This window comes from Plecotus auritus, assembly GCF_963455305.1.
Source record: "Plecotus auritus genome assembly, chromosome: 9".
In the NCBI taxonomy this organism is placed as follows: domain Eukaryota; kingdom Metazoa; phylum Chordata; class Mammalia; order Chiroptera; family Vespertilionidae; genus Plecotus; species Plecotus auritus.
This window is the reverse complement of record NC_137783.1, coordinates 47,304,620-47,318,758: the sequence shown is the minus strand read 5'-3', so window position 1 is coordinate 47,318,758 and position 14,139 is coordinate 47,304,620. Positions and strand designations below refer to the sequence as shown.

At 39.9% G+C, this 14,139-nt stretch overlaps 1 protein-coding gene across 4 annotated transcripts in view; it reads left to right on the top strand.

Annotated features, from left to right (window-relative positions):
- The window catches only part of USP54 (ubiquitin specific peptidase 54), a 135,236-nt gene that overhangs the window by 52,327 nt on the left and 68,770 nt on the right, over positions 1-14,139 (top strand). For all 4 annotated transcript variants that reach the window (XM_080642728.1, XM_080642730.1, XM_080642727.1 and 1 more), the window contains one exon: positions 620-712. In XM_080642728.1, coding sequence (XP_080498854.1) covers positions 620-712 — 93 coding nt within the window. The remainder of the gene's footprint in view (positions 1-619; positions 713-14,139) is intronic.

Sequence of the window (14,139 nt, the reverse complement as noted above, 5' to 3'; positions counted from 1 at the left end):
TGAAGCCTAAAGGAAGAGTTTAAGCACTTTCACTAATTACTACCACAAGTTTCTTGCAGTTGAGTGGGTTGGTTAGGTTTTTTTGTAGGTGATGCATTTTAGGTTTTTGAGTGACTTTGCATAAATTAGTAATACTTTTGTAATTTAGAAGCAGGCAAAAAGGGTGTTGGCTTTAGGTGTGTTTGTGTTTACCTCCTTTCTGGCCATAGTCCTGTTTTTATAATTCTGTTTCTTTCTATATTTTCTGTCTATACTGTCAGTTGAAACAATATTTATGAATTTCTATTCTAATTTTCAGTGCTATATGCTATATATACACACACATACATATTTCAATACCCATATTTAAGGATTGTGTCATTGATGATTTTGGACTGCATACTATAATCTGTGTGACCTTCCTTCATGTTCAAATTACTGTCTTTTCCAGAATACGGTCATCTATCCCTCTTGTTAGATGCCTCCTCATCTTTTTTTTGCCATTTAATATACTAGAATAAACTTTTCACTTGGGAATAAAGATATCTTCTGCAATCATTACCAATATTTGCTTGAACTCTTGAATTTAAAATTAAATGGCGGCTTCTTATAGACTAATGTGTTTTCTCTCCTTTGCCAGGTTTTATGGCACTTGGACATCTTCCGACGTAGCTTTAGGCAGCTTACAACTCACAAATGCATGGGAGATTCCTGCATCTTTTGTGCTCTCAAGGTAAGTACTTCAAATTTGATTCTTCTCACTACCATTAGGTTGCCAAATGATCGATATTGAGGATGCTTTTGATTAATCAAGGTTATTTGCTTGTGATTCAGTACAAAGGATGACTATCATTAGTTTTATTTTTCTTCGAAGAATTACTACTTGGCTTAAGTAGTCTGTTTTTTTTTAACCTTTTTGCCCATGCAGCTCTATTTAAGGTGATAGGATAGTATTAAAATGTGCTTAGACTTTGAGTGTTTAACTGAAAAGCTAATTCTAAATTTTTATTTTTATAAACAACCCAAGTATTCTTAATGTAATTAACTATTGTCTGTTAAAGCTAAATTTAGCAATAAATTCTTCCTACTAAGAAAAGCCAAGTCTGAATTCCGGGTTTGTCACAGGGATACTGGGATGTGATGACTATATGTTTAGTTGCTTGTGACCAAATGAATTGTGACCCCAAAATTCAGAATTTCCCAGTAATGTTGGTTATTGCAACAACTGACTCAAAACAGTTTTTTAAAAAAATACATTTATTGATTTTTTACAGAGAGGAAGGGAGAGGGATAGAGAGTTAGAAACATCGATGAGAGAGAAACATTGATCAGCTGCCTCCTGCACACCTCCTCCTGGGGATGTGCCCGCATTCAAGGTACATACATGCCCTTGACCAGAATTGAACCTGGGACCTTTCAGTCCGCAGGCCAACGCTCTATCCACTGAGCCAAACTGGTTAGGGCTCAAAACAGTTTTTGACCAGCATGAGTTTTAAGTCCATGATAGGTAGATATCTTTAGAAAGAAATAACTGAGTCTTCTGAACTTTTGCTACTTGAGTCACAAATATCTTTTTTTCTTCACCCTTTGTTTGGAACCACTGTAACTTTTAGCAAAATATAGAATATAAATTATTGGTTAATTGGGAGTTTAAGTATGAAATTTTAATAAAATCAAATTCTTTACAAATTGTAAGATTTCTTACTGTGCTCATTCAGACAATTCTACTCAAAAGAGCATTTGGCTTGATTTTCTGGGAGGTGTATTGACATTAAATTCTAATTTAAAAAATATTTTTCATTGATTTTAGAGAGGAAGGGGGGGAGAGAGAGAGAGAGAGAGAGAGAGAGAGAGAGAGAGAGAGAGAGAGAGAAACATCAATGATGAGAGAGTATTATGGATCGGCTGCCTCCTGCACACCCTACACTGGGGATTGAGCCCACAACCTGGGCATGTGCCCTGACCTGGAATCAAACTGTGACCTCCTCGTTCATAGGTCAATGCTCAACTATTTAAGCCAGTCGAGCTTAAATATCTAGTTTTAGATAAACAAAAAAATATAGTGATCTTTGGTCAGCAAGTCAAAGGGAAGTCAGGTTCATTGCATTAAAAGCAAAATACTAAGGCACAATACTTGCTAGAGAGATTTGACCACTGAAGAAATCCTCAGTAGAAGAATCCTAAAACTAGAAATTCTTATCTGTACGAGGAAGGGATAATAAGAACTTATATGACCCCCTGGCATGTCTTTGATTAGTCAGGACTGCACCATACTGTCTTCATTGACACTGGTGGGACTTGGGAGAACTGGCTGTCACAGTATTATTATATTTCACTTTCCAGAGGGACAAATTGCTACGCTAATATAAATAAACTAGAGGCCTGGTGCATGAAATTCATGCACTGGGGGTGGGGGGGTCCCTCAGTCCAGCCTGCACCCTCTTGCAGTCTGGAACCCCTTGGGGGATGTCTGCAATCCAGGACCCCTCGCTCCTTAATGCCTGCCTGCTCGCTGCTCCTTACCGCTCAGCTTATTGCTCTTTAGCACTGCTGCGGAGGCAGGAGAGGCTCCTGCCACTGCCACTGCGCTCGCCAGCTGTGAGCTCGGCCTGCATTGTGTATCTGCCCCTGATGGCCAGGGCGCATCATAGCGACTGGTCGTACTGGTTGTTCTGCCATAACGGTCGCTTAGGCTTTTATTTTATGTATATCATTATATAAGCCAGAGAAATGAAGAAAACCAACCACCAGACTTTATGTGACACCTCCTGAGATATCCAAGTACAGAGGGGGCTGAGGTTATATATTGGGAGTCTTTCAGAGAAGCAGTTGCTTATGATAGATAGATAAATGGGTTGAGGGGATCAAAGGCTGTATTTTGCATCTTCATTGTTCTGAGCCTGTGTTGGAATTCTGGCATTTTCCTCATCACATCACTGCCTGATCTATCCATTATATTTATTTTCCTTCACTGTTTCTTTTGTTATATTGGGAGTTTATTAAAAATGTTGATTCCCCCACTAAAGTGCTTTTCAATCCTTCAGTGCTATATAAATGTTAAATAATTGGGAAGACATATTCCTTTATTCATACTGGAGGGCTTCATTTTCTGTGAGAAGAGAAAGGATGATGAGGATATGGAGGAGCAACCCTGGGATGGACCATCAACACCTGGGCCCTCCAATAGGATGTATCTTTTGTTCTCTACTTTAGAAATATTTTTATAGAACATGAAAATAATATATCATTAAACTAGGTTCAAATCAGTATAATAAGCAAGAAAAACAAAGGAAGAATATACTAGAAAGTTATCATTATTTGTAGATGATGTGATTGGCTATTTAAAAAAATCTCGGGGAGAAACCAAGATGGCGGCATAGGTAAACACCTAAACTGCTGCCTCGCACAACAATTTCAAAACTACAACTAAAAGACAGAACGGACACCATCCAGAACCACAGGAAAGCTGGCTGAGTGAAAATTCTACAACTAGAAGGAAAGAGAAAATCTCACAGAGAATTGGAGGTACGGCAAAGGGGCTTTGTGCGCGCAGAGAGGAAGGGCGGCTGAGAGCCTGGCTGACTTTCTCTGGCGGAAGGGGGAAGGAAGCCTCCGACCGCACTGAACCCCAGTTCTGACTGCACTGAACCCCAGTTCCGGGCAAACCCCTGGGGACCCACGTTCTTACGGGGGGAGTCTGGACTCTCGGGCGGAGACTCGAGCTGGGAAAGGCAGAAGTCTGAAGGCGCACGCGGGCCAGTGCGCACAAAGGCTGCGGAGGTTGCCACAGGCTTTCCCTAGTGGAAGGGAGTCAGAGGATTCTGACTGCACTGAGCCCCAGTTCTGACTGCAGTGAACCCCAGTTCCAGGCGAGCCCCTGGGGACCCACGCTCTTGTGGGGGGAGTCTGGACTCTCGGGCGGAGACTCGAGCTGGGGAAGGCAGAGGACTGAAAGCGCACATGCGCGCAAGGGCAAGGCTGACAGGAAGCCAAGACTGAGACTCCACCCCATCCAAGCTGAGCACAGAGCCTATTGCAATTTGGCAAGTCTAATCCTATAAGGCTGTCTCCAGCACCGAACTTCTCCCAGCATAGACACAGCTGATCCTTACAGCCAACTGGCCCGGAGGTCAATTCTTCCCAGTGATACCAACAACAATAAAGACTTAATTACAGCAAGGCTGTACACACAGTCCACAAAGGGGTGCACCAAGAGTGTCCACCTCAGGTTAACTGGGGAAGCAGACCCACTGGGCCATATTGGAAACCTAGCACAAATATCTACCTTACCAACTCAGGGAATCAGTGAAAATGCGGGGTCAAAGAATCAGATCACAAATGAAAGAAATGGAGGAAAACAAACGACTGGATATAGAATTCAAAACCACGGTTATAAGACTTTTTAAGAATATCCTAGAAAAGGCCGATAAATATAACGAGACCCTCGAAGATATGAAAAAGGACCAACTAGAAATTAAACATACACTGACTGAAATAAAAAATATTATACAGAGACCCAAAAACAGAATAGAGGAACACAAGAATCAAGTCAAAGAATTGAAATACAAAGAAGCAAAAAACACTCAACCGAAAAAGCAAAAAGCAAAAAAAAAAATCCAAAAAGTTGAAGATAATGTAAGAAGACTCTGGGACAACTTCAAGCGTACCAACATCAGAATTATGGGGGTGCCAGAAGAAGAGAGAGAGCAAGATACTGAAAACCTATTTGAAGAAATAATGACCGAAAACTTCCCCCACCTGGTGAAAGAAATAGACTTATAAGTCCAGGAAGCCCACAGAACCCCAAACAAAAGGAATCCAAAGAGGACCACACCAAGACACATCATAATTAAAATTCCAAGAGCAAAAGACAAAGAGAGAATATTAAAAGCAGCAAGAGAAAAACAGTTAATTACCTACAAGGGAGCACCCATACGACTGTCAGCTGACTTCTCAACAGAAACTATGCAGGCCAGACGGGAGTGGCAAGAAATTTTCAATGTGATGAATAGCAAGAACCTACAACCAAGATTACTCTACCCAGCAAAGCTATCATTCAGAATTGAAGGGCAGATAAAGAGCTTCACAGATAAGAAAAAGCTGAAGGAGTTCATCACCACCAAACCAGTATTATATGAAATGCTGAAAGGTATTCTTAAAGAAGAGGAAGAAGAAAAACGTAAAGAGAAAAATTATGAACAACAAATACATATCTATCAACAAGCGAACCTAAAAATCAAGTGAATTAAAAACCTGAGGAACAGAATAATCTGGTGAATATAATAGAATCAGGGGCATAGAAAGGGAGTGGACTGATAATTCTCAGGGGGAAAGGGGTATGGGGGGTTCATGAAGAGAATGGACAAAAATCATACACCTATGGATGAGGACAGTGCGGGGGAGGTAAGGGCAGAAGGTGGGGTGGGAAATGGGTGGAGGGGAGCTATGGGGGGAAAAAAGGAGAAATAATTGTAATAATCTGAATAAAGATTTATTTAAAATAAAAAAATAAAAAAAAATCTCAAAGAATCTACTGATAAATCAGTAGACTCAATAAGAGAATTTAGCAGGTTGTTGCTTATAATGTCAAAGTATAGCATTCAATTACATTTCTATATACTGGAAACTAACAGAAAATTCAATTTAAAAAGAGCTTTTATAATAGCAACAAAAGATATAAAGTAGATATGAATAAACTTAACAAAAAAGATATCCTACATAATAAAGATGTAATATGCAAATGGTCGTTATGCCGTGAAGCGTAATGACCGACTGTGTAACGACTGGATCATGGATCAGCAGGAGGGCGGGGCAGCAAGCTACAAGCGGGCGGCGGAGAGCTACAGGAGGGGGCAGAGCAGCAAGCTATGGGGGGTGGGAGAAGCTACAGGAGGGTGGGGCAGCAGGCAGAGAGCTACTGGAGGGCAGCAGCGAGCTACTGGTGCACAGATTCGTGTGCAGGGCTATTAGTATGATAGAAAACCCCAGCAGAGATCCAGTATAATCATCATCATCATCAAGTGAACATCCTTGTAACAACTATTTAGGTCAAAATAGAACATTGCCAGTACCATAGTCATTCACCCTCCTTTCTTTCTCAATCACATCTTCTTCTTTCTCCCAGGGGTAGCCACTTTCCTAAAGTTTGTTGTAATCACTTCCTGTTTTATCTGATAGTTGTACTACCTATGTATCCATTCTTAAACAATCTAATTTAAAAATTACCTGTTTTTGAAACTTTACTGTATAAATTTGTGTGTGTATGTGTCTTATTTAGCTCAGCAATATGTTTATAAGATCATGTTGTTTGCAGATTGAGTTTGTTCATTTTCATTATTATACTAGAGGCCCGGTGCACGAAATTTGTGCACTTGGGGGGGCGTGGCCCCCAGCCTGGCCTGTGCCCTCTCACAGTGCAGGAGCCCCACGATTGATCACCCCAAAGAGGTAGGCCCTGCCCACCCATCCGGGGCTCCTCGATGGATTGCCCCAAAGAGGTAGGCCGGAGCTGGGGGTCCCGCCTCCACGCTGTGCGGAGCCGTGGGACCCGCCTCTGCACTGTGTATGCAGCATCAAGCCCTCACCCACCCGCACATGCCTGCTGCGCACGCAGCCTCCTGGTGATCACTCATTATGGCGTGAGGGCGTCACGGCGTGAGGGCGTCATGACCATTAGCATATTAGCTCTTTATTATATAGGATGGTATTTCACTGTATAAAATAAATCACTGTTTGTTTATCCATTCTACTGCTGGAAGTCATTTGGGTTATTTCCAGTTTATTTATTTATTTTACTTTATTTTATTTTATTTATTTTTTGTTAATTCTCACCCAAGAATATGTTTTCCATTGATTTTTAGAGAGAGTGGAGGTGGGAGGAAGGGAAAGAGAAACATCGATGTGAAAGAGACACATTGATTGGTTGCCTCCCGCACACAACCCACCGGGACCGGGGAGCGAATCTGCAATCCAGGTAGGTGCCCCTGACCAGGAATTCAACCCGAGACCCTTTAGTGTGAGGGCTGACACCCTCCACTGAGCAACATGGGTCAGGGCTCCAGTTTTTTTTAATTTTTTATTTTATTTTATTTTATTTTAAATATATTTTATTGATTTTTTACAGAGAGGAAGAGAGAGGGATAGAAAATTAGAAACATCGATGAGAGAGAGACATTGATCAGCTGCCTCCTGCACGCCCCCTACTGGGGATGTGCCCGCAACCCAGGTACATGCCCTTGACCAGAATCGAACCTGGGACCTTCAGTCCGCAGGCCGATGCTCTATCCACTGAGCTAAACTGGTTAGGGCCATTTTTTTTTTTTTTTTTATGAATAATATTGCCAAGAACATTCTTTTTCACATCTATAAATGTGTACACATTTCTTTTTCATACATACTCAGGAATGGAATTTCTTGGTTATAAGTTATCTTCAACTTTTTTAGATAATAATACCAACTGTTTTCCAATATTTCCATGTTTTCCAAAGTGGTGGTAATAATGTACACTTTGACCAGCAGCTTTTTCCTGGAAATTGAAAAATTCAATTCTAAAATTCATATGACGAACAGTGAAGAATAGATAGGACACTTTGGGAGAATAATAACAAAATGAGTAACTTACTTTGTGTATCAGTCAGAATAGGCTAAGTTATGTTGTGGTAACAAACTAAAATCATAGTGATAAACATGCAAAAGATTTATTTTTTTATTCATGTTACTTTTCCACTGCAGGTTAGTAGGAAAACCCTACAGATGATAGTCATTCGGGAACTGAGGTGCCAAAGTTATAACTAAGGTGAATATTTCTAGTTGCTAAGCCAAAGGGAAAAAGAGCTGTGGAGGGTTTTGCACAGGCAGTTTTGTTTGCTCAGCAGGTCACTTCAGCTCACAACTCATTGACCAGAGCTAATCATGTGGCTCTAATGAATCACAAGGGGGCCAGGAAGTATGGTCCTATTATAATTTTTGGGAGAAGGGAGAATCAGAAATATTTGGTAGGCAACACTAATGACTACCATACTTTATCAGATATCAAGACTTATAAAACTGTAGTCATTACGATAATGTGGTATCAACACAGTAAGACTAATGAACCAATGGAGCAAAATCAAGAGTTCAGAAACAGACATAGGGAAACTTGCTTCTTGTCCTGCCAATCAAAGAAGAAAGTGGACTTTTCAATAAATGGAGCTTAGATAATTGGTTATGCATATAGGAAAAAAAATAAAGGAAATTAGATCTCTATCTTCATATTATACCAAAATTAAGAATTTCAGATGAATTAAGGACAAAATGTGAAAGGCAAAATTTTTTAAGATTTAGAAGGAAATACGAGAAAATAACATGACATCAAGGATAGAGAGGATTTATTAAATGAGTGTTAGTACACGCAGATCCAGGGAAAAGCCTTGAGACTGAAAACCTACCTCCGCAAGTGGAGGCAGGGAAAGATCGAAGAAAAAGGTTAGCCACTCCAGTGTAGTATTTAATAGAATTTATTAAGTTGATATATGTAGCATTATTAACAAACAAACTTACATATGAGGCATATTTTGGGTGGCTGCAAGATGAAATGTATCCATGTGCCATTTGGCAGGTGCCAAAGAATTATGTAGGGTAAGAGGAGAGGGATTGTGACAGGTACTAGTACATGAATGCTACCAGGTATGAGAAATTACTTCACATGCTTGACTAGGTCAGGACAACATCCTGTTCCAGGAACCAGTACATAGCAGAGGGCAAGTGAGGAGTGCTGATTTATGTCAGAGTGAACATCAATTATAATCAGTTTCTAAGTGGGCTTTTCAGAAATTAACCCCCTTTCTGGCCCAGGTCCAGCTTGTGGGACACACAGCAGTCATGTCATGGAACTGCCTCTCCCCCACAATAAGACATGAAAAATACAAAGTGAAAAGTATTGATACATTTCAGTACAAAAAAAATTTCATGTTCACAGATGACTCCATAAAGAGAGTAAAAACATAAGGCTACAAGTTGGGAGAAATATCTGTAGTACAGCCAGTTGGCGTGGCTCAGTGGTTTAGCATCCACCTATGAATCAGGAGGTCATGATTCGATTCCGGTCAGGGCAAACGCCTGGGTTGCTGGCTTGATCCCCAGTAGGGTGCATGCAAGGGGCAGCCAATCAATGATTCTCTTATCATTGGCATTTCTATCTCTCTCCCTCTCCCCTCTCTGAAATCAATAAAAAAATATAAAAAATATCTATGGTACATATAACCAACAAAGAACTGTTATCAAGCATAGAACTTCAGAGAAGAAATCTTATAAAGAACTAGAGGCCGAGTGCGTGATTGAAATCGCGCGAGGAGGCACCCTGTGTGGGGCCAGGACCCATGCCTGACCATCGTAGCGCCAGCCGCCGCATTGTGTCCGCTGGGGTGGGGGCAGGCGCTTCCGTGTGTTGTGTCTCCACTCTGGCCCGCCCCCAGCCCCAGCCTCCCTGCAGCGGCTTGGGCTGGGGTCGGCATGCAGTCCCCTCACGCCTATCTGCGCATGTAGCTCCTCCTGAGCAGTAGTGATGCAGCCTCCTCCTGAGCGGTTGTGACGCCCAGCTAATTAGCATATTCCCTGTTTTTATATATTTTTATATATAGATAAGTAAGAGTGTTGGCCCATGGACTGAAGGGTCTTGGATTGGATTCAGGTCAAGGGCACATGGAGTGTGGGCTCTGTCAGGCATGTGCAGGAGGCAACCAATCAACGTGTTTCCCTCCCATCGATGTTTCTGTCTCTCCCCCTACCTTTCTCTCTCTCTAAAAATCAATGGAAAAATATTCTCAGGTGAGGATTAACAAACAAAAAAAGATAAATGCATCAACAGGAAAATGGGCAAAAGACATAAACAGGCTTTAAAAGAAGTATATGAAAAATGTTTACCCTGTTTAGTAATCTAAGAAATATAAATTAGACCATACCCCTTTAGATAAGTAGAAATTTAAAAATCAGATAAAACTGTTATCTAAAAGGTAGAATAATGACAATTCACATACATTGTTGGTTGGAATATAAACTGATATCACTGCTTAGTAAAACCGTTTGCCATTTTTCTAGTAAAATTGAACTAGCATATATCCTACCATTTAGTAATTACACGCCTACATATATGCTGTGGAAAATTTCCTTGTACATGCATATATACATACATACCTACCAGAAGATATACTTGAGAATGTTCAAAGTAGTAGTAGTTTCTGTGATTACAGAATAATGGAAACAACCCATTCCAACTATAATAGAATGAATTTAAAAAATTATGGTTTATTCCTAGAGTAAAATACTATATAGTAGTGAAAATGAATAGCCTACAGCTATATATATCAACTTGGATTAGTCACAAAAATATACTGAATGAAAAAAGCAAGTCATAGAAAACTACATAAAGTATGATTCCATTAGTACACTAATCAAAAACAGGCAAACTAAACAACATATTGTTAGGGATATATATGTGTGATAAAACTAGAGAAAAAGGAATGATTCATAAAATTCAGGATAGTGTTTATCTCTGGAAGATGGAGGGAGGAGGATGTAATCAATTGGGAAGTCTCAAATTTGTTAATTTTTCTATTTCTTCAATTGGGTGGTGGGCACATGAGCATTTATTTATTATTCTTTGGCTATATACATGTCATTTTTTTCTTTATTTGAATGTTGATTTTATTATAAGTATAAAAATGTTTGCTATCATTCTAGAAAGTACACTAAAGTGTAAAGAGAAAAACTGAAAATTTCCTAATTCCACAATGCAGAGATTATCATTTCTCTTTATGCTTCCTCTCTGGTCTATGATACTTCTAGTAGTAAGTTTTTTTGCTCACTGTTTTAGTAAAAAGAATAAATTTTTTAGACTCCTAAATTGCTTCTCTATCTCTAATATCTTCCTATTTCATTTGTTCTAACCTAAGAATTACCCTAGAGCTGTGGTCGGCAAACTGTGGCTCGCGAGCCACATGTGGCTCTTTGGCCCCTTGAGTGTGGCTCTTCCACAAAATACCATGGCCTGGGCGAGTCTATTTTGGAGAAGTGGCGTTAGAAGAAGTTTAAGTTTAAAAAATTTGGCTCTCGCCGAAACAGGTTTGGCTCAGTGGATAGAGCGTCGGCCTGCGGACTGAGGGGTCCCGGGTTCGATTCCGGTCAAGGGCATGTACATTGGTTGCGGGCACATCCCCAGTGGGGGGTGTGCAGGAGGCAGCTGATCGATGTTTCTCTCTCATCGATGTTTCTGGCTCTCTATCCCTCTCCCTTCCTCTCTGTGAAATATCAATAAAATATGTTTAAAAAAAAATTTGGCTCTCAAAAGAAATTTCAATCGTTGTACTGTTGATATTTGGCTCTGTTGACTAATGAGTTTGCCGACCACTGCCCTAGAGTTACTCCCTTCTTAAAACCTCAAAGTGGCTCCTAATTGCCTCTTTTTTTTTCTTTTAAATATATTTTATTGACTTTTTACAGAAAGGAAGGGAGAGGGAGAGAGAGTTAGAAACGTCGATGGGAGAGAAACACCAATCAGCTGCCCCCTGCACATCCCCCACTGGGGATGTGCCCGCAACCAAGGCACATGCCCTTGACCGGAATCGAACCCAGGACCCTTGAGTCCGAAGGCAGACGCTCTATCCACTGAGCCAAACCGGCCAGGGCCTAATTGTCTCTTAAATCACTTCAAAATGCATGATTATAGACATTTAAAAAAAAACTACTTTCTTTTCCCTTCTTTCCTTTCCCAGGCACTCTCCATTTAAGCTATGATAGCAGATGGTTTAATTGTTATGGCTACCCTGCAGATATTACAGATATTGTTCACTTTGCCTGGATCCCTTGGCACCCAAAACAATAACATAACAATAAACAAAACAATAACACACCCCTTTTAATCCAAACCACTCCTACCTTTCAGAACTCCACTTCAGAAATTTATCTTCATGAAGTTTTAAAAATACTGTCTCGGTTCAGATCCATGATTGTTTGACTTCACAGTGGTTACCATGGAATGAGTTTTTGGAAGGTGGCACAGCTTTTCTTCCCTCTTGGTGTTCCTTACAGTGCCTGCACCATAACAAAAACACTAACTTTTCTGGGTTCATATATTGTTTTAGTAGGTCTTGGATTTTAGTTATGGAGTTTTGGGTACTTGCCTTTTTCATATTGTGACTTTTCGTCTCACATATTTTTTAGGTAGGTCTGCTAATCTAGGCCTTCATGCCTCATTTAGTAAGGGAAGGGTGAGATGTGTGTGTGTGTGTGTGTGTGGCCAGTGTTGATGGTGGAAAGATCTGCTGAAGGAAAAAGCTTGGGAGTCTGTCAGCAAAGGAGTTATCTGGTATCCTGTAGTTAAGTTACATGTTGACTTTGAGGTGTCACAGTGTGGGTGTAATTCTATGTGGGTTTTTTTTCTTTGTGGATGTAATTCTATATTTTCTTTCTCATTTTCCTCTGCCCGTATTTAAAAATTAGAGGGATAGTTGATGAGGCTAGTAAGTATTCTTTTTTGCTTATACTTCATGGCCTGTTTATATTCTTTAATGGTAAGTTTGATAGGTAAAATCTTTATTTCAAAGATTTTTTTCAAAACAGGATACTCCAGTCTAAAGTAATCACTCTTTCCCATGTGATTATATGCTATTCAAGAGGCTGAATGGTCTGAGTGTCCTTCAGATAATTACATTCTACTGGCATTCTTTTATGAATTCTTGGATAAAAGTATTCTGTAGTACAGGGACACATTAAACATAACAAAAACCAAACAAATCCAGGAAACTCCAAAATTCCTGAATTTGAGTACTTTGTTAAACACTTGCCAATTCTATGAAGTCCAAATTTTTTATGTTAGAACATAATTTTTTAGTTCCAGAACCCATTATTAAGGACAAAAAGAAACACAAACATGTTCTTAGATGCATCAGAAGCTAGACAGCTTGCCCTTAATCTGATGTTTGGATGAAGGATTTGCCCTTCCAAGTCTGGTTGAAAGTTATATATATCTGCTTTTTCTTCGGTTGTTACTTTCCTTTGCAACAACCCTTAAACTGCATGTACTGTTGGCCTTATGTGAACACCTTTTGGTTCATGCCTTTGTTTAATATATATACTTTTTTTTTCCTCTTCTGCTCTATGAATGTCTGTCAGTATTTTGGTGCTTTGTGATCTTCACCAGGTACTAGAACATGTTGTATCCAGTGTTTAATATTGCTTTTTGGTAGTTTGTACACAATAGTAATGATAATCCATTTCTTTTGGTCCTGCAAAATGTACTGTTTTTTTCTGTGTTATTTGATATTAAGTCCTTAATGTAATTTCAGCCTCAGAATCTTGCATAGGAATTTCTTTTTTAATATATTTTTATTGATTTCAGAGAAGAAGGGAGAGGAAAAGAGAGATAGAAACATCAATGATGAAAGAGAATCATTGATCGGCTGCCTCCTGCATGCCCCCTACTGGGAATCAAGCCCGTAACCGGGGCATGTGCCCTTGACCAGAATCGAACCCGGGACCCTTCAGTCCACAGACCAACGCTCTATCCATTGAGCCAAACCGGCTAGGGCCACTGGAATTTTTAATGATGACTTCCATTAAAAAGAACTTGTGTCAGTGTGTCTTTCTGCTTACTTTGAACTACAATGCCTTTCCACTTTGACTAAGACAGTAGAAGAGATGTGTGCTAGTTACCTTGTCCCTTCTAAAATCCCAAATTTATTTCCATCTAGTGTTACTAAAAGATTTTTCCTGACCTCAACTGTTGTCGTGTCCTATAGCCTAGAGCTCTTAGTTATTATTCATATTGAATCTACTCTTACACCCTCAGGGTATGACTTTACTTTGGTGTTGACTTTTTTATTTATCTCAGTGCAGGGGAGGAAATCCGTCCTCTGTACTTAGTATGCCACAAAGATTTTGTTCTCCTTCCAGGGATTGTACTAGAGGCTTTGCAGTGCCAGGATGTAGGACAGAGTGTTTTTTGTTATAGGCTAAGAAGAATGTTGCATTGATTGATTAAATTCAACAAATCTCAATTAGTCATTTTTCTTTTAAGAATGCTAGGGTAAGGCATAAATCCCAGGGAATGGTGGACAGGGAGGAAATAAGTTTTTGTATATAAGGTCTCCCCAACATAAGTCTGTATCTGTAGAACAGTATGACTGT